The sequence below is a fragment of the Pristiophorus japonicus genome, chromosome 10 (assembly GCF_044704955.1).
Source record: "Pristiophorus japonicus isolate sPriJap1 chromosome 10, sPriJap1.hap1, whole genome shotgun sequence".
In the NCBI taxonomy this organism is placed as follows: Eukaryota; Metazoa; Chordata; class Chondrichthyes; family Pristiophoridae; genus Pristiophorus; species Pristiophorus japonicus.
Window position 1 is genome coordinate 91,146,432 of NC_091986.1, and position 18,637 is coordinate 91,165,068.

The 18,637-nt window shown below is 52.1% G+C and overlaps 1 protein-coding gene across 1 annotated transcript in view; it reads left to right on the forward strand.

Moving 5' to 3' along the window:
• Window positions 1-18,637, forward strand: part of LOC139275027 (protein-lysine methyltransferase METTL21C-like) — a 48,651-nt gene that overhangs the window by 16,364 nt on the left and 13,650 nt on the right. The window contains exon 4 of the mRNA XM_070891899.1: window positions 574-691. Coding sequence (XP_070748000.1) covers window positions 574-691 — 118 coding nt within the window. The remainder of the gene's footprint in view (window positions 1-573; window positions 692-18,637) is intronic.

Genomic DNA, 18,637 nt, shown 5'->3' on the forward strand with positions numbered 1-18,637 from the left:
AAGGGTGCTGGAGTGGCGGCCACCAGTTTTCGCCAGGACAGCGATGCAAATTGGTGGTGGTAAGTGGCCCAATTTTTAGGCCAATGAGTCCTATGAATAGCAATCAGTATGAAACTGTGTATTTATGATCACGTACAAATTTTGACATTCTTCACACTATGTATACATATTGATATTCGTTTTTTAACTGATAAACTATGCATGGAGTCAAAGTAACCCAATTTCCTGCTGGTAACAGTGAAACTGCTTAGCTGGGTTTCGGAAATCTCAGGTAAACTCCACTCAGAAGCTTCTGGCCTCAGGAGTTGTCAATCAAGGATGAAAGCCAATCACTGACTATGCGCTCTTCTCAAAGATTTTTGGTCATGCTTTTCTGTCAACATTTCCCATTCAATTTTGTCATGTTAACGGTCACAATTTGGTTTCAGACTCTGGCCAATAGCTAGCTCAAGAAAATCTCTGAATTCCATTAGCATATTGTATGGAAAAAAATTCTATTCAAGTTACTGTAGGCAATATACTAATATATATAAAATAATTATTGACCAGGGTTATAATTGTTTCTTCCTATAGGCAGTTGAACTGTGCCATTTTCTGGAAAACAACTGGAAGGAATTCAACCTTGATGACAAAAATGTAATAGAACTTGGAGCTGGAACAGGATTGGTGTCTATTGTGGCTAGCTTACTAGGTTAGTATTATGAAATATGCACTTTATTTTTATTTATATTATTCTTCCTATTTTAATCTTCACAATTTCAATTTTCATTAACCTCGTGCCATTAATGTAGAAAAGCATCCCAAGATGTTTCCTGGAAGCATAAAGAAAAAATGAACACCAAACCAAAGAAGCAGGAGCAACCAAAAGCTTGGCTAAAAGGGCTTTTTCAGAAGGATCTTGAAGGAGGAGGGTGGAGAGGCAGAGGGGTCAAGGGAAGGAATTAAGAGCGGGGGCCAGGCAGCTTAAGGCAGGACTGCCATGGAGGGTGGGGGGGGGGGGGGGGAGGGGGAGGGAAGCAGTGGGCAACAGGCTAAAATCAGAGGAACAGAGAGTTTGGGGGGGAGGGGGACTGTAATACTGGAGAAGGCTAAAGAGATAGGGATTTAAACACAAAGATGAGAATTTTGAAGTTGAGGTGACGGAGAGCCAATATAGGTTAGCAAGGATGGGCTGATGGGTAAGAAGGATTTGGTAAAGGACAGGATACAGATAGCAGAGTTTTGGATGAGCTCATGTTTACAGAGTGTGGAGAGTATTGGAATGGTCTAGGCTGGAAGTGACAAATGTATGGATGAGGGTTTTGCCAGCAGATGAGTGGAGGTGGGACGGAGGAAGGTGCTGTTATGGAAGGGAAAGTAGGGAGTCTTTCTGATGGAGAGGATGTGGGGTTGGAAACTTAGCTTAGGGTCAAAAATGACCTTGAGCATATGAGCAATCTTTTTTGCGGGGAGGGGGCTAGAGTCGGCGGTGAGGGTATAGTATTTATCGTGGGGGCTGAAGATGATGGCTTTCATTGTTCCAATGTTTAGCTAGAGGAAGTTGTAGCTCAACCGAGACTAAATGCTGCACAAGCAGTCAGACAGCACAGAAGCAGTGGAGGGATTGAGGGAGATCATGGAGAGGTAGAGCTGAGCATCATCAGCGCACATATGGAAGCTGTCCTCATGTTTCCAGATGTTGATGAGGGTGGTGGGGAAAGGCAAAAATGGGTCCATGGGGGACTCCCTAGGTGATACATAAAAACATAGAAAATAGGTGCCCTTCAAGCCTGCACCACCATTCAATAAAATCATGGCTGATCATTCCCTTAGTGCCCCTTTCCTGCTTTCTCTCCATACCCCTTGATCCCTTTAGCGTAAGGGCCATGTCTAACTCCCTCTTGAATATCTCCAATGAACTGGCATCAACAACTCTCTGCAGCAGGGAATTCCACAGGTTAACAACTCTCTGAGTGAAGAAGTTTCTCCTCATCTCAGTCCTAAATCGCCTACCCCTGGTTCTGGACTTCCCCAACATCGTGAACATTCTTCCCGCATCTAACCTGTCCAGTCCCGTCAGAATCTTATACATTTCTATAAGACTCCCTCGCATCCTTCTAAACTCCAGTGAATAAAGGCCCAGTTGATCCAATCTCTCCTCATATGTCAGTCCAGCCATCCCTGGAATCAGTCTGGTGAACCTTCGCTGCACTCCCTCAATAGCAAGAACGTCTTTCCTCAGATTAGGAGACCAAAACTGAATACAATATTCCAGGTGAGGCCTCACCAAGGCTCTGTACAACTGCAGTAAGACCTTCCTGCTCCTATACTCAAATCCCGTAGCTATGAAGGCCAACATACCATTTGTCTTCTTCACCGCCTGCTGTACCTGCATGCCAACTTTCAATGACCGATGAACCATGACATCCAGGTCTCGTTACAACTCCCCTTTTCCTAATCTGCCACCATTCAGATAATATTCTGTCTTCGTGTTTTTGCCCCCAAAGTGGATAACCTCACATTTATCCACATTATAGTACATCTGCCATGCATTTGCCCACTCACCTAATCTGTCCAAGTCATCCTGCAGCCTCTTAGCGTCTCCCTCACAGCTCACACCGCCACCCAGTTTAGTGTCATCTGAAAACTTGGAGATATTACACTCAATTCCTTCAACTAAATTATTAATGTATATTGTAAAGAGCTGGGGTCCCAGCACTGAGCCCTGCGGCACTCATAAGAACATAAGAACATAAGAATTAGGAACAGGAGTAGGCCATCTAGCCCCTCGAGCCTGCTCCGCCATTCAATAAGATCATGGCTGATCTGGTCGTGGACTCAGCTCTACTTACCCGCCCTCTCCCCGTAACCCTTAATTCCCTTATTGCTTAAAAATCTATCTATCTTTGACTTGAAAACATTCAATGAGCCAGCCTCAACTGCTTCCTTGGGCAGAGAATTCCACAGATTCACAACCCTCTGGGAGAAGAAATTCTTTCTCAACTCTGTTTTAAATTGGCTCCTCCGTATTTTGAGGCTGTGCCCCCTAGTTCTAGTCTCCCCCACCAATGGAAACAATCTCTCTGCCTCTATCTTGTCTATCCCTTTCATGATTTTAAATGTTTCTATAAGATCACCCCTCATCCTTCTGAACTCCAAGGAGTAAAGACCCAGTCTACTCAATCTATCATCATAAGTTAACCCCCTCATTTCTCGAATCAGCCTAGTGAATCGTCTCTGTACCCCATCCAAAGCTAGTATATCCTTCCTTAAGTAAGGTGACCAAAACTGCACGCAGTACTCCAGGTGCGGCCTTACCAATACCTTATACAGTTGCAGCAACACCTCCCTGCTTTTGTACTCCATCCCTTTCGCAATGAAGGCCAACATTCCATTTGCCTTCCTGATTACCTGCTGCACCTGCAAACTAACCTTTTGGGATTCATGCACAAGGACCCCCAGGTCCCTCTGCACCACAGCATGTTGTTATTTCTCCCCATTCAAATAATATTCCCTTTTACTGTTTTTTTCCCCCAAGGTGGATGACCTCACACTTTCCGACATTGTATTCCATCTGCCAAACCTTAGCCCATTCGCTTAACCTATCCAAATCTCCTTGTCGCCTCTCTGTGTTCTCTACACTAATCTTTGTGTCATCTGCAAATTTTGTTGCACTACACTCTGTCCCCTCCTCTAGGTCATCTATGTATATTGTAAACAGTTGTGGTCCCAGCACAGATCCCTGTGGCACACCACTAACCATTGACTTCCAACCGGAAAAGGACCCATTTATCCTGACTCTCTGCTTTCCGTTCGCCAGCCAATTCTCTATCCATGCTAATACATTTCCTCTGACTCCGCGTACCTTTATCTTCTGCAGTAACCTTTTGTGTGGCACCTTATCGAATGCCTTTTGGAAATCTAAATACACCACATCCATCGGTACACCTCTATCTACCATGTTCGTTATATCCTCAAAGAATTCCAGTAAGTTAGTTAAACATGATTTCCCTTTCATGAATCCATGCTGCGTCTGCTTGATTGCACTATTCCTATCCAGATGTCCCGCTATTTCTTCCTTAATGATAGTTTCAAGCATTTTCCCCACTACAGATGTTAAACTAACCGGCCTATAGTTACCTGCCTTTTGCCTGCCCCCCTTTTTTAAACAGAGGCGTTACATTAGCTGCCCTCCAATCCGCTGGTACCTCCCCAGAGTCCAGAGAATTTTGGTAGATTATAACAAATGCATTTGTTATAACTTCCGCCATCTCTTTTAATACCCTGGGATGCATTTCATCAGGACCAGGGGACTTGTCTACCTTCAATCCCATTAGTCTGTCCAGCACTACCTCCCTAGTGATAGTGATCATCTCAAGGTCCTCCCTTCCCACATTCCTATGACCAGCAATTTTTGGCATGGTTTTTGTGTCTTCCACTGTGAAGACGGAAGCAAAATAATCGTTTAAGGTCTCAGCCATTTCCACATTTCCCAGTATTAAATCCCCCTTTTCATCTTCTAAGGGACCAACATTTACTTTAGTCACTCTTTTCCGTTTTATATATCTGTAAAAGCTTTTACTATCTGTTTTTATGTTTTGCGCAAGTTTACCTTCGTAATCTATCTTCCCTTTCTTTATTGCTTTTTTAGTCATTCTTTGCTGTTGCTTAAAATCTTCCCAATCCTCTCGTTTCCCACTAACCTTGGCCACCTTATACGCATTGGTCTTTGATTTGATACTTTCCTTTATTTCCTTGGTTATCCACGGCTGGTTATCTCTTCTCTTGCCGCCCTTCTTTTTCACTGGAATATATTTTTGTTGCACATTATGAAAGAGCTCCTTAAAAGTCCTCCACTGTTCCTCAATTGTGCCACCGTTTAGTCCTTGTTTCCAGTCTACTTTAGCCAACTCTGCCCTCATCCCACTGTAGTCCCCTTTGTTTAAACATAGTACTCTCTTTTCTGACACAACTTCCTCATCCTCAATCTGTATTACAAATTCAACCATATTGTGATCACTCATTCCGAGAGGATCTTTTACGAGGAGATCGTTTATTTTTCCTGTCTCGTTACACAGGACCAGATCCAAAATGGCTTGCTCCCTTGTAGGCTCTGTTACATACTGTTCTAAGAAACAATCCCGTATGCATTCTATGAATTCCTCCTCCAGGCTACCCCCTGCGATTTGATTTGACCAATCGATGTGTAGGTTAAAATCCCCCATAACTACTGCCGTTCCTTTTTCACATGCCTCCATTATTCTCTTAATTATTGCCCGCCCCACCTTGAAGTTATTATTTGGGGGCCTATAAACTACGCCGACCAGTGACTTTTTCCCCTTACTATCTCTAATCTCCACCCACAATGATTCAACATTTTGTTCATTGGAGCCAATATCATCCCTCACAACTGCCCTGATATCATCCCTTATTAACAGAGCTACCCCACCTCCCTTCCCTTCCTGCCTATCTTTCCAAATCATCAGATACCCCTGTACGTTTAATTCCCAGTCCTGGCCACCTTGCAACCATGTCTCTGTAATGGCCACCAAATCATACCCATTTGTAATGATTTGTGCCGTCAACTCATTTACTTTATTTCTAATGCTGCGTGCATTTAGGCAGAATGTTTTCATCCTAGTTTTTAAACCATGATTTTTAGTTTTTACCCCTCCTGCAGCCCTTTTATATTCAGCGGTCCTTTTTGTTTCTTGCCTTTGGTTTCTCTGCCCTCCACTTTTACTCATCTCTTTTCTGTCTTTTGTTTTTGTCTCCTTTTTGTTTCCCTGTCTCCCTGTATTGGTTCCCATCCCCTTGCCATATTAGTTTATGCCACTCCACTAGTCACTGCATGCCATTATCCCGGCTCACTGCTTCCTATCTGCCAACCAGTTCTCTATCCACGTCAGTACATTACCCCCAATACCATGTGCTTTGATTTTGCACACCAATCTCTTGTGTGGGACCTTGTTAAAAGCCTTTTGAAAGACCAAATACACCACATCCACTGGTTCTCCCTTGTCCACTCTGCTAGTTACATCCTCAAAAAATTCCAGAAGATTCGTCAAGCATGATTTCCCTTTCATAAATCCATGCTGACTTGGATCGATCCTGTCACTGCTTTCCAAATGTGCTGCTATTTCATCCTTAATGATTGATTCCAACATTTTCCCCACTACTGATGTCAGGCTAACCGGTCTATAATTATCCGTTTTCTCTCTCCCTCCTTTTTTAAAAAGTGGTGTTACATTAGCTACTCTCCAGTCCATAGGAACTGATCCAGAGTTGATAGACTGTTGGAAAATGATCATCAATGCATCCACTATTTCTAGGGCCACTTCCTTAAGTACTCTGGGATGCAGACTATCAGGCCCGGGGATTTATCGGCCTTTAATCCCATCAATTTCCCACCTAAGGATTTCCCTCAGTTCCTCCTTCTCACTAGACCCTCGCTCCCTTAGCACATCCGGAAGGTTATTTGTGTCTTCCTTTGTGAAGACAGAACCAAAGTATTTGTTTAATTGGTTTGCTATTTCTTTGTTCCCCATTATAAATTCACCTGAATCCGACTGCAAGGGACCTACGTTTGTCTTCACTAATCTTTTTCTCTTCACACATCTATAGAAGCTTTTGCAGTCAGTTTTTATGTTCCCGGCAAGCTTCCTCTCGTACTCTATTTTCCCCCTCTTAATTAAACTCTTAGTCCTCCTCTGCTGAATTCTAAATTTCTCCCAGTCCTCAGGTTTGCTGCTTTTTCTGGCCAATTTATATGCCTCTTCCTTGGATTTAACACTATTCTTAATTTCCCTCGTTAGCCACGGTTGAGCCACTTTCCCCATTTTATTTTTACTCCATACAGGGATGTACAATTGTTGAAGTTCATCCATGTGATCTTTAAATGCTTGACATTGCCTACCCACCGTCAACCCTTTAAGTATCATTTGCCAGTCTATTCTAGCTAATTCACGCCTCATACCGTCAAAGTTACCTTTCCCTAAGTTCAGGACCCTAGTTTCTGAATTAACTGTGTCACTCTCCATCTTAATAAAGAATTCTACCATATTTTGGTCACTCTTCCCCAAGGGGCCTCGCACAAGATTGCTAATTAATCCATTGTCATTACACATCACCCAGTCTAGGATGGCCAGCTCTCTAGTTGGTTCCTCGACATATTGGTCTCAAAAACCATCCCTAATACACTCCAGGAAATCGTCCTCCACCGCATTGCTACCAGTTTGGTTAGCCCAATCAATATGTACATTAAAGTCACCCATGATAACTGCCGTACCTTTATTGCACACATCTCTTATTTCTTGTTTGATGCTGTCCCCAACCTCACTACTACTGTTTGGTGGTCTTTACACAACTCCCACTAGCATTTTCTGCCCTTTGGTATTCCGTAGCTCCACCCATACAGATTCCACATCATCCAAACGAATGTCCTTCCTCACTATTGCATTAATTTCCTCTTTAACCAGCAATGCCACCCCGCCTCCTTTTCCTTTCTATCCTTCCTAAATGTTGAGTAGCCCTGGATGTTGAGTTCCCAACCTTGGTCACCCTGGAGCCATGTCTCCATGATGCCAATTGCATCATATCCGTTAACTGCTATCTGCGCAGTTAATTCATCCACCTTATTCTGAATACTCATCGCATTGAGGCACAGAGCCTTCAGGCTTGTCTTTTTAACACACTTTGCCCGTTTAGAATTTTGCTGTAATGTAGCCCTTTTTTTTTTTTGCCTTGGGTTTCTCTGCCCTCCACTTTTACTATTCACCTTTCTATCTTTTGCTTCTGCCTCCATTTTATTTCCCTCTGACTCCCTGCATAGGTTCCCACCCCCCTGCCATATTAGTTTAACTCCTCCCCAACAGCACTAGCAAACACTCCTTCCCAACAGTACTAGCAAATACTGCAGGTTTGGAAAGAGAAGCCATTGCTGGAGATGCTCTAGTTATACTGTCATCCAATATCAGTGCTATTTGAAGACTGGCTAAGAGGATTTGGGTGGGAAGAGAAAGGCAATCACTTTTGCTCTTCCAAAGTTCAATACCTGAACAACATTTCATTTATACCATATACAGGTTAATGCAACATAAAGTTTTCTAAAATCTGGTAATTTGGCTTGATATCATATAACTGAAACTAAACATAAGAACATAAGAAATAGGAACAGGAGTAGGCCATACGCCCCCGCGAGCCTGCTCCGCCATTCAGTACGATCATGGCTGGTTTGATCATGGACTCAGCTCCACTTCCCTGCCCGCTCCCCATAACCTCTTATCGATTAAGAAACTGTCTATTTCTGTCTTCAATTTATTCAATGTCCCAGCTTCCACAGCTCTCTGAGGCAGTGAATTCCACAGATTCACAACCCTCTGAGAGAAGAAATTTCTCATCTCTGTTTTAAATGGGCAGCCCCGTATTCTAAGATCGTGCTCTCTAGTTCTAGTCTCCCCCATCTGTGGAAACATCCTCTCTGCATCCACCCTGTCAAGCCCCCTCATAATCTTATACGTTTCGATAAGATCACCTCTCATTCTTCTGAATTCCAATGAGTCGAGGCCCAACCTACTCAACCTTTCCTCATAAGTCAACCCCCTCATCTCTGGAATCAACCTAGTGAACCTTCTCTGAACTGCCTCCAAAGCAAGTATATCCTTTTGTAAATATGGAAACCAAAACTGCATGCAGTATTCCAGGTGTGGCCTCACCAATACCTTACATAGCTGTAGTAAGACTTCCCTGCTTTTATACTCCATCCCCTTTGCATTAAAGGCCAAGATATCATTGGCCTTCCTGATCACTTGCTTTACTTGCATACTACCTTTTTGTGTTTCATGCACAAGTACCCTCAGGTCCCGCTGTATTGCGGCACTTTACAATCTTTTTCCATTTAAATAATAACTTGCTCTTTGATTTTTTTCTGCCAAAGTACATGACCTCACACTTTCCAACATTATACTCCATCTGCCAAATTTTTGCCCACTCACTTAGCCTGTCTATGTCCGTTTGCAGATTTTTTGTGTCCTCCTCACACATTGCTTTTCCTCCCATCTTTGTATCGTCAGCAAACTTGGCTACGTTACACTCAGTCCCTTCTTCCAAGTCATTAATATAGATTGTTAATAGTTAGGGTCCCAGCACTAATGCCTGCCGCACCCCACTAGTTACTGGTTGCCAACCAGAGAATGAACCATTTATCCCAACTCTCTGTTCTTTGTTAGTTAGCCAATCCTCTATCCATATTATCCCCAACCCTGTTTACTTTTATCTTGTGCAGTAACCTTTTATGTGGCACCTTGTCAAATGCCTTCTGGATGTCCAAATAAACCACATCCACTTTTTCCACCCTGTTTGTTACATCCTCAAAGAACTCCAGCAATTTGTCTAACATGACTTCCCCTTCTTAAATCCATGCTGATTCTGCCTGACCGAATTTTGCTTTTCCAAATGTCCTGCTATTGCTTCTTTAATAATGGACTTCAACATTTTCCCAACTGCAGATGTTAGTTAGGCAAACTGGTTTATAGTTTCTCGCTTTTTGTCTGCCTCCTTTTTTAAATAGGGGTGTTACATTTGCACTTTTCTAATCTGCTGGGTCCTCCCCAGAATCCAGGGAATTTGGTAAATTACAACCAATGCATCCACAATCTCTGCCGTTACTTCTCTCAAGACCCTAGGAATGCAAACCATCAGGTCCAGGGATTTTATCTGCCTTTAGTCCCATTCTCTTACTGAATACCACCTCCTTTGTGATTATGATTGTGTTTGAACATTTTTTTTTATTTAAAAAAGGAGATTCTTCACTGACAGGTTGTCAAAAAGTGTAATGATGTTGCTGAGAAGTGGGAGGCAAGGCAGAAGTCTGACCTCATAACCTTCTGTTTAGGACTGATGATCCACAGTATGCACCAAGTCCTGTTTACCCATTATCCCTGTGCTCAGTGATCTAAATTGGCTCCCAATCCTGCAACAACTCAATTGTGGCCTCTTGCGCATCCCCTATTTTAATCGTTCGACGATTGACAGTGTGTCTTCAGCTGCCAAGGGCCTCCCTAAACCTTGCCACCTCAGCTCTCTCTCCTTTAAGACGCTCCTTAAAATTCATCTCTTTGGCCAGGCGTTTAGTCATCTGTCCTAATATGTTCTTATGTGGCTTGGTATCAAATTTGGGACATTTTACTATGTTAAAGGCATTGTACAAATGCAAGTTGTTGTTTGTGAGGGTAATACTGTAAAGATAAGACTTCCCTTATCCATATGTCTGCATATTTCAATTTTGTTGTATTTGACACTGATAACAGACATATAGGCCTAGATATTAACAGGGATGGGTTACATAGCAGGGGATGGGGGCGTTTCGGATGAGAAACCAGTATGTCTTTTGACAGGTTCCCCGCCCGGATCAGTCTGATTGACAGGCTTGGCTTCCAATTGGGCGGGGAGGTCTCCGGAGTAAGCCCAGGAGCAGGTAAGTCCGATCCATGACCTGAAGGTCTTCGTAGGGGAGGGGTATGATGGAAAGGTGGGGAGCTTGTGGGGCCGGAAAAAGCACTCCTGCACCTCCTGGCTCACAAGCAGTGCTGTACAGGCACTTATCTTCTCCTTGAAGCTGTCCCCACCTCACTTCAGCTATTGGGTTTTTCAAGGCCGAGGTGAAATCAGGGAGATGCTTATTTGTACTAGCAAAATGCTCTGCTAGGCTCTCTATGATAACATGACCCGATTGCAGATTGGACCACTTGGAGAAAAAGGCACACCCAGAAGTTTCTCTGGAATGCATAATTAGAATCACCCAGCCCATGTTCGGAGTGACTTTGCAAATTATAATTTGAGCCATTCTGACGTCTGACCACAGACAGGATAGAGCTCTCCTATCCCAGCTCAAATTCCTGACCACCTCCCCATCCCACGTTCCTGCCCCAACACAGTGCAAGTCCCTGACCTTACGCCTCCTCTGCCCCCAACATCATAGATAAGGCATTGTGTGGGGGTCACGGATTGTTAATAGGTTTATTGGGTATGAAGTGCATATAGACCATTTCATCCCTTGTCACACACGCACCGAGCTTGCTGAGAAATCGAGTGTGGGTGTAAAGGGGGCGGGGTTGGAAGAATGTGATCTGTCGCTCTATCCCCTTCGATCCCCCCAGTTTCTCTCTCTCTCTCCCCACCCTCCAGTCTCTCTCTCTCTCTCCCCACCCTCAGTCTCTCTCTCTCGCTACACTCTCCCCGCGCCTCTCTCAGTCCCGTTTCCCCCGCCGGGTCGGACTCTCTCTCCCCCGCTCGGGTCTCTTTCTCTCTCTCTCTCCTTCTCTCCCCCGCTCGGGTCTCTTTCTCTCTCTCTCTCTCTCTCTCCTTCTCTCCCCCGCTCGGGTCTCTTTCTCTCTCTTCCCCATCCCCCCTCCCCAAGTCTCTCTCTCTCTCTCTCTCTCCTCCCCACCCCCACTCCCCCCTCCCCAAGTCTCTCTCCTCCCCACCCCCCCTCCCCAAGTCTCTCTCTCTCCTCCCCACCCCCCCTCCCCAAGTCTCTCTCTCTCCTCCCCACCTCCCCTCCCCAAGTCTCTCTCTCTCCTCCCCAACCCCCCTCCCCAAGTCTCTCTCTCTCCTCCCCACCCCCCCCTCCCCAAGTCTCTCTCTCTCCTCCCCACCCCCCCCTCCCCAAGTCTCTCTCTCTCCTCCCCACCCCCCCCTCCCCAAATCTCTCTCTCTCCTCCCCATCCCCCCTCCCCAAGTCTCTCTCTCCTCCCCACCCCCCCTCCCCAAGTCTTTTTCTCTCTCCTCCCCACCTCCCCTCCCCAAGTCTCTCTCTCTCCTCCCCAACCCCCCTCCCCAAGTCTCTCTCTCTCCTCCCACCCCCCCTCCCCAAGTCTCTCTCTCTCCTCCCCACCCCCCCCTCCCCAAATCTCTCTCTCTCCTCCCCATCCCCCCCTCCCCAAGTCTCTCTCTCTCCTCCCCACCGCCCCCTCCCCAAGTCTCTCTCTCTCCTCCCCATCCCCCCTCCCCAAGTCTCTCTCTCTCCTCCCCACCTCCCCTCCCCAAGTCTCTCTCTCTCCTCCCCACCCCCCCTCCCCAAGTCTCTCTCTCTCCTCCCCACCCCCCCTCCCCAAGTCTCTCTCTCTCCTCCCCACCCCCCTCCCCAAGTCTCTCTCTCTCCTCCCCACACCCCCCTCCCCAAGTCTCTCTCTCTCCTCCCCACCCCCCCTCCCCCAAGTCTCTCTCTCTCTCCCCACTCCCCCTCCCCAAGTCTCTCCCTCTCCTCCCCACCCCCCCTCCCGAAGTCTCTCTCTCTCTCCTCCCCACCCCCCCTCCCCAAGTCTCTCTCTCTCCTCCCCACCCCCCTCCCCAAGTCTCTCTCCTCCCCACCTCTACTTTCCCAAGTCTCTCTCTCTCCTCCCCACCCCCCCACCCCTCCCCAAGTCTCTTTCTCCTCCCCACCCCCCCTCCCCAAGTCTCTCTCTCTCTCTCCTCCCCACCCCAAGTCTCTCTTTCCTCTCCCGCCCCGGGTCTGTCTCACTCGCCGCTGTCCCCTGCCAGGTCTGTCTCTCTCCATCCGTCTCCACGCCGCACTTTCTCATTTCGCCCCGCCCCCTGGTCTCTCTCTCTTCTCCCTAGTCGGTCTCTGTCTCCCCTCCTGTACCTGCCCCCTTGGGTGTCTACACCCCCTGGGTCTCTCTCATTTCTCTTGCCCCGTGGTCTCTTTCTCTCTCCTCCCGCTTAGCCCTCCGGTCTCTCTCCCACACCCCAGTCTTTCTCTCCTCCCCCAGTCTCTCTCTACCCCTTTCTGCACCCTCCCACCAGTCGGTCTCTCTCTCTCCCCCCACCCCCCCCCCCGTTTCTCTCTCTCTCTCCCCCCACGCCCAGTTTCTCTATCTCCCCCCACCCCTCCGTTTCCCTCTCTCTCTCCCCCCACCCCTCCGTTTCTCTCTCTCTCTCCCCCCCCACCCACCCGTTTCTCTCTCTCTCTCCCCCCACCCTCCCCGTTTCTCTCTCTCTCTCTCCCCCCACCCCCCCGTTTCTCTCTCTATTTCCCCCCACCCCTCCGTTTCTCTCTCTCTCTCCCCCCACCCCCCGTTTCTCTCTCTATTTCCCCCCACCCCTCCGTTTCTCTCTCTCTCTCCCCCCACCCCCCGTTTCTCTCTCTATTTCCCCCCCACCCCTCCGTTTCTCTCTCTCCCTCCCCCCACCCCCCCCGTTTCTCTCTCTCCCCCCACCCCTCCGTTTCTCTCTCTCTCTCTCCCCCCACCCACCCGTTTCTCTCTCTCTCTCCCCCCACCCACCCGTTTCTCTCTCTCTCTCTCTCTCTCTCTCCCCCCACCCCCCCGTTTCTCTCTCCCCCCACCCCCCCCGGTTTTCTCTCTCTCTCTCTCCCCCCCACCCCCCCCGTTTCTCTCTCTCTCTCCCCCCACCCCCCCCCGTTTCTCTCTCTCCCCCCCCCACCCCCCGTTTCTCTCTCTCTCTCTCTCTCTCCCCCACCCCCCCCCGTTTCTATCTCTGCCCCCCACCCCTCCGTTTCTCTCTCTCTCTCCCCCCACCCCCCGTTTCTCTCTCTATTTCCCCCCACCCCTCCGTTTCTCTCTCTCTCTACCCCCACCCCCCGTTTCTCTCTCTCTCCCCCCCACCCCCCCCGTTTCTCTCTCTCTCTCCCCCCACCCCTCCGTTTCTCACTCTCTCTCCTCCCCACCCCCCTCCCCAAGTCTCTCTCTCTCCTCCCCACCCCCCAAGTCTCTCTCTCTCCTCCCCACCCCCACTCCCCAAGTCTCTCTCTCTCCTCCCCACCCCCCCTCCCCAAATCTCTCTCTCTCCTCCCCACCCCCCCTCCCCAAGTCTCTCTCTCTCCTCCCCACCCCCCCTCCCCAAGTCTTTTTCTCTCTCCTCCCCACCCCCCCTCCCCAAGTCTATCTCTCACCTCCCCACCCCCCCTCCCCAAGTCTCTCTCTCTCCTCCCCACTCCCCCTCCCCAAGTCTTTCCATCTCCTCCCCACCCCCCTCCCCATGTCTCTCTCTCCTCCCCCCCACCCCCCTCTCCCCAAGTCTCTCTCTCTCTCTCCTCCCCACCTCCCCACCTCCCCGCCCCAAGTCTCTCTTTCCTCTCCCGCCCCGGGTCTGTCTCACTCGCCGCTGTCCCCTGCCAGGTCTGTCTCTCTCCATCCGTCTCCACGCCGCACTTTCTCATTTCGCCCCGTCCCCTGGTCTCTCTCTCTTCTCCCTAGTCGGTCTCTGTCTCCCCTCCTGTACCTGCCCCCTTGGGTGTCTACACCCCCTGGGTCTCTCTCATTTCTCTTGCCCCGTGGTCTCTTTCTCTCTCGTCCCGCTTAGCCCCCCGGTCTCACTCCCACCCCCCTGTCTTTCTCTCCTCCCCCAGTCTCTCTCTCCCCCTTTCTGCACCCTCCCACCAGTCGGTCTCTCTCTCTCCCCCCACCTCCCCCGTTTCTCTCTCTCTCTCCCCCCACCCCCAGTTTCTCTCTCTCCCCCCACCCCTCCGTTTCTCTCTCTCTCCCCCCACCCCTCCGTTTCTCTCTCTCTCTCCCCCCACCCCCCGGTATCTCTCTCTCTCTCTCTCTCTCCCCCACCCCCCCGTTTCTCTCTCTCTCTCCCCCCACCCCTCCGTTTCTCTCTCTCTCTCCCCCCACCCCCCGTTTCTCTCTCTCTCTCCCGCCACCCACCCGTTTCTCTATTTCCCCCCACCCCTCCGTTTCTCTCTCTCTCTCCCCCCACCCCTCCGTTTCTCTCTCTCTCTCCCCCACCCCTCCGTTTCTAACTCTCTATACCCCCACCCCCCGTTTCTCTCTCTCTCTCCCCCCACCCCCCCGTTTCTCTCTCTCTCTCCCCCCACCCCTCCGTTTCTCACTCTCTCACCCCCCACCCCCCGTTTCTCTCTCTCTCTCTCCCCCACCCCTCCGTTTCTCTCTCTCTCCCCCCACCACCCCGTTTCTCTCTCTCTCCCCCCCACCCCCCCCGTTTCTCTCTCTCCCCCCACCCCTCCGTTTCTCTCTCTCTCTCTCCCCCCACCCACCCGTTTCTCTCTCTCTCTCCCCCCACCCACCCGTTTCTCTCTCTCTCTCTCTCTCTCTCTCCCCCCACCCCCCCGTTTCTCTCTCCCCCCACCCCCCCCGGTTTTCTCTCTCTCTCTCTCCCCCCACCCCCCCGTTTCTCTCTCTCTCTCCCCCCACCCCCCCCCCGTTTCTCTCTCTCCCCCCCCCCACCCCCCGTTTCTCTCTCTCCCCCCCCCCCACCCCCCGTTTCTCTCTCTCTCTCTCTCTCTCCCCCACCCCCCCCCCCGTTTCTATCTCTGCCCCCCACTCCCGCCAGTTTCTCTCTCTCCCCACGTCTCTCACACCCTCTCCCTTACCCCCCCCGTTTCTATCTCTCTCTCCCTTGCCCCCCTGTTTCTCTCTCTCGCTCTCTCTTGGCCCCCCCGTTTCTCTCTCCCCCCCCACCCCCCTTTTCTCTCTCTGCCCGCCACCCCCCTTTTCTCTCTTACCCCCCAACCCCCCCTTTTCTCTCTCCCCCACCCCCCCCTTTTCTCTCTCCCCCACCCCCCCTTTTCTCACCCCCCACCCCCCTTTTCTCTCTCCCCCCACCCCCGTTTCTCTCTCTCTCCCCCACCCCCCCGTTTCTCTCTCTCCCCCACCCCCCGTTTCTCTCTCTCTCTCTCTCTCCCCCACCCCCCCGTTTCTTTCTCTCTCTCCCCCACCCCCAGTTTCTCTCTCTCTCCCCCACCCCCCCGTTTCTATCCCTGCCCGCCACCCTCGCCAGTTTCTCTCTCCCCACTCCCCCCGTCTCTCACACCCTCTCCTTTGCCCCCCCCCGTTTCTCTCTCTCTCCTTACCCCCACACCCCGTCTGTCTCTTTCTCCCAACACCCCCCGTCTCTCTCTCTCCTCCTTCCCCCTACCCCACATCTCTCTCTCCCCCTACCCCCCGTCTCTCTCCCCCTACCTCCCGTCTCTCTCTGCCCCCCACCCTCGCCAGTTTCTCTCTCCGCACTCCCCCGTCTCTCACACCCTCTCCCTTGCCCCCCCCGTTTCTCTCTCTCTCCCAACCGCCCCCCCCCGCGTCTGTCTCTCTCCTCCTTCCCCCCTACCCCCCGTCTCTCTCTCCCCCTACCCCCGTCTCTCTCTCCCCCCACCCCACCGTTTCTCTCTCTCTCTACCCCCAACCCCCCGTTTCTCTCTCTCTCTCCCCCCACCCCCCCGTTTCTCTCTCTCTCTCTCTCTCTCTCTCCCCCCACCCCCCCGTTTCTCTCTCTCTCCCCCCACCCCCCCCGTTTCTCTCTCTCTCTTCCCCCCCACCCCCCCGTTTCTCTCTCCCCCCACCCCCCGTTTCTCTCTCTCTCTCCCCCCACCACCCGTTTATCTCTCTCTCTCTCCCCCCACCCCCCGTTTCTCTCCCTCCCCCCACCCCCCCGTTTCTCTCTCTGCCCCCCACCCCCCGTTTCTCTCTCTCTCCCCCCACCACCCGTTTCTCTCTCTCTCTCCCCCCACCACCCGTTTCTCTCTCTCTCTCCCCCACCACCCGTTTATCTCTCTCTCCCTCCCCCCCCCCCCGTTTCTCTCCCTCCCCCCACCCCCCCGTTTCTCTCTCTGCCCCCCACCCCCGCCAGTTTCTCTCTCTCCCCACGTCTCTCACACCCTCTCCCTACATCTCTCACACCCTCTCCCTTGCCCCCCCCCGTTTCTCTCTCTCTCTCCCTTGCCCCCCCGTTTCTCTCTCTCGCTCTCTCTTGGCCCCCCCGTTTCTCTCTCCCCCCACCCCCCTTTTCTCTCCCCCCTCCTTTTCTCTCTCCCCCCACCCCCCGTTTCTCTCTCTCTCCCCCACCCCCCCGTTTCTCTCTCTCTCCCCCACCCCCCGTTTCTCTCTCTCTCCCCCACCCCCCGTTTCTCTCTCTCTCCCCCACCCCCCCGTTTCTCTCTCTCTCCCCCACCCCCGCCAGTTTCTCTCTCCCCACTCCCCCCGTCTCTCACACCCTCTCCTTTGCCGCCCCCCCGTTTCTCTCTCTCTCCCTACCCCCACCCCCCGTCTGTCTCTTTCTCTCTCCCAACACCCCCCGTCTCTCTCTCTCTCCTCCTTCCCCCTACCCCCCATCTCTCTCTCCCCCGACCCCCCGTCTCTCTCCCCCTACCTCCCGTCTCTCTCTGCCCCCCACCCCCGCCAGTTTCTCTCTCCCCACTCCCCCCCGTCTCTCACACCCTCTCCCTTGCTCCCCCCGTTTCTCTCTCTCTCCCCAACCGCCCCCCCCCGCGTCTCTCTCTCTCCTCCCTCTTCCCCCTACCCCCCGTCTCTCTCTCCCCCTACCCCCGTCTCTCTCTCTCTCTCCCCCTACCCCCGTTTCTCTCTCTCTCTCCCCCCACCCACCGTTTCTCTCTCTCTCCCCCCACCCCCCCCCGTTTCTCTCTCTCTCCCCCCACCCCCCGGTTTCTCTCTCTCTCCCCCCACCCCCCCGTTTCTCTCTCTCTCTCTCTCTCTCTCCCCCCCGTTTCTCTCTCTCTCTCTCCCCCCACCCCCCCCGTTTCTCTCTCTTTCTCCCCCCACCCCCCCCGTTTCTCTCTCTGCCCCCCATCCCCGCCAGTTTCTCTCTCTCCCCACGTCTCTCACACCCTCTCCCTACATCTCTCACACCCTCTCCCTTGCACCCCCGGTTCTCTCTCTCTCTCCCTTGCCCCCCCTTTTCTCTCTTCCCCCCCACCCCCCTTTTCTCTCTTCCCCCCCACCCCCCTTTTCTCTCTTCCCCCCCACCCCCCCGTTTCCCTTCCCCCAACCCCCCCCTTTTCTCTCTTCCCCCCCACCCCCCCTTTTCCCTCCCCCCACCCCCCCTTTTCTCTCTCCCCCCACCCCCCCGTTTCCCTCTCCCCCACACCCCCTTTTCTCTCCCCCCCCTTTTCCTCGCTCCCCCCATCCCCCCGTTTCCCTCCCCCCACCCCCCCGTTTCTCTCTCTCTCCCCCACCCCCCCGTTTCTCTCTCTCTCCCCCACCCCCCCGTTTCTCTCTCTCCCCCACCCCCCGTTTCTCTCTCTCTCTCCCCCCACCCCCTCGTTTCTCTCTCTCTCCCCCCACCCCCCCGTTTCTCTCTCTCTCCCCCCACCCCCCCGTTTCTCTCTCTCTCTCCCCCCACCCCCCGTTTCTCTCTCTCTCCCCCCAACCCCCGTTTCTCTCTCTCTCTCTCCCCACCCCCCGTTTCTCTCTCTCCCCCCACCCCCCGTTTCTCTCTCTCTCCCCCCAACCCCGTTTCTCTCTCTCTCTCTCCCCCCACCCCCCGTTTCTCTCTCTCTCTCTCCCCCCACCCCCCGTTTCTCTCTCTCTCCCCCACACCCGTTTCTCTCTCTCTCCCCCCACCCCCCGTTTCTCTCTCTCTCTCCCCCCACCACCCGTTTATCTCTCTCTCTCTCCCCCCACCCCCCCCGTTTCTCTCCCTCCCCCCACCCCCCCGTTTCTCTCCCTCCCCCCACCCCCCCGTTTCTCTCTCTGCCCCCCACCCCCGCCAGTTTCTCTCTCTCCCCACGCCTCTCACACCATCTCCCTACATCTCTCACACCCTCTCCCTTGCCCCCCCCCCCCGTTTCTCTCTCTCTCTCCCTTGCCCCCCCGTTTCTCTCTCTCGCCGCCCCGTTTCTCTCTCTCGCTCTCTCTTGGCCCCCCCGTTTCTCTCTCCCCCC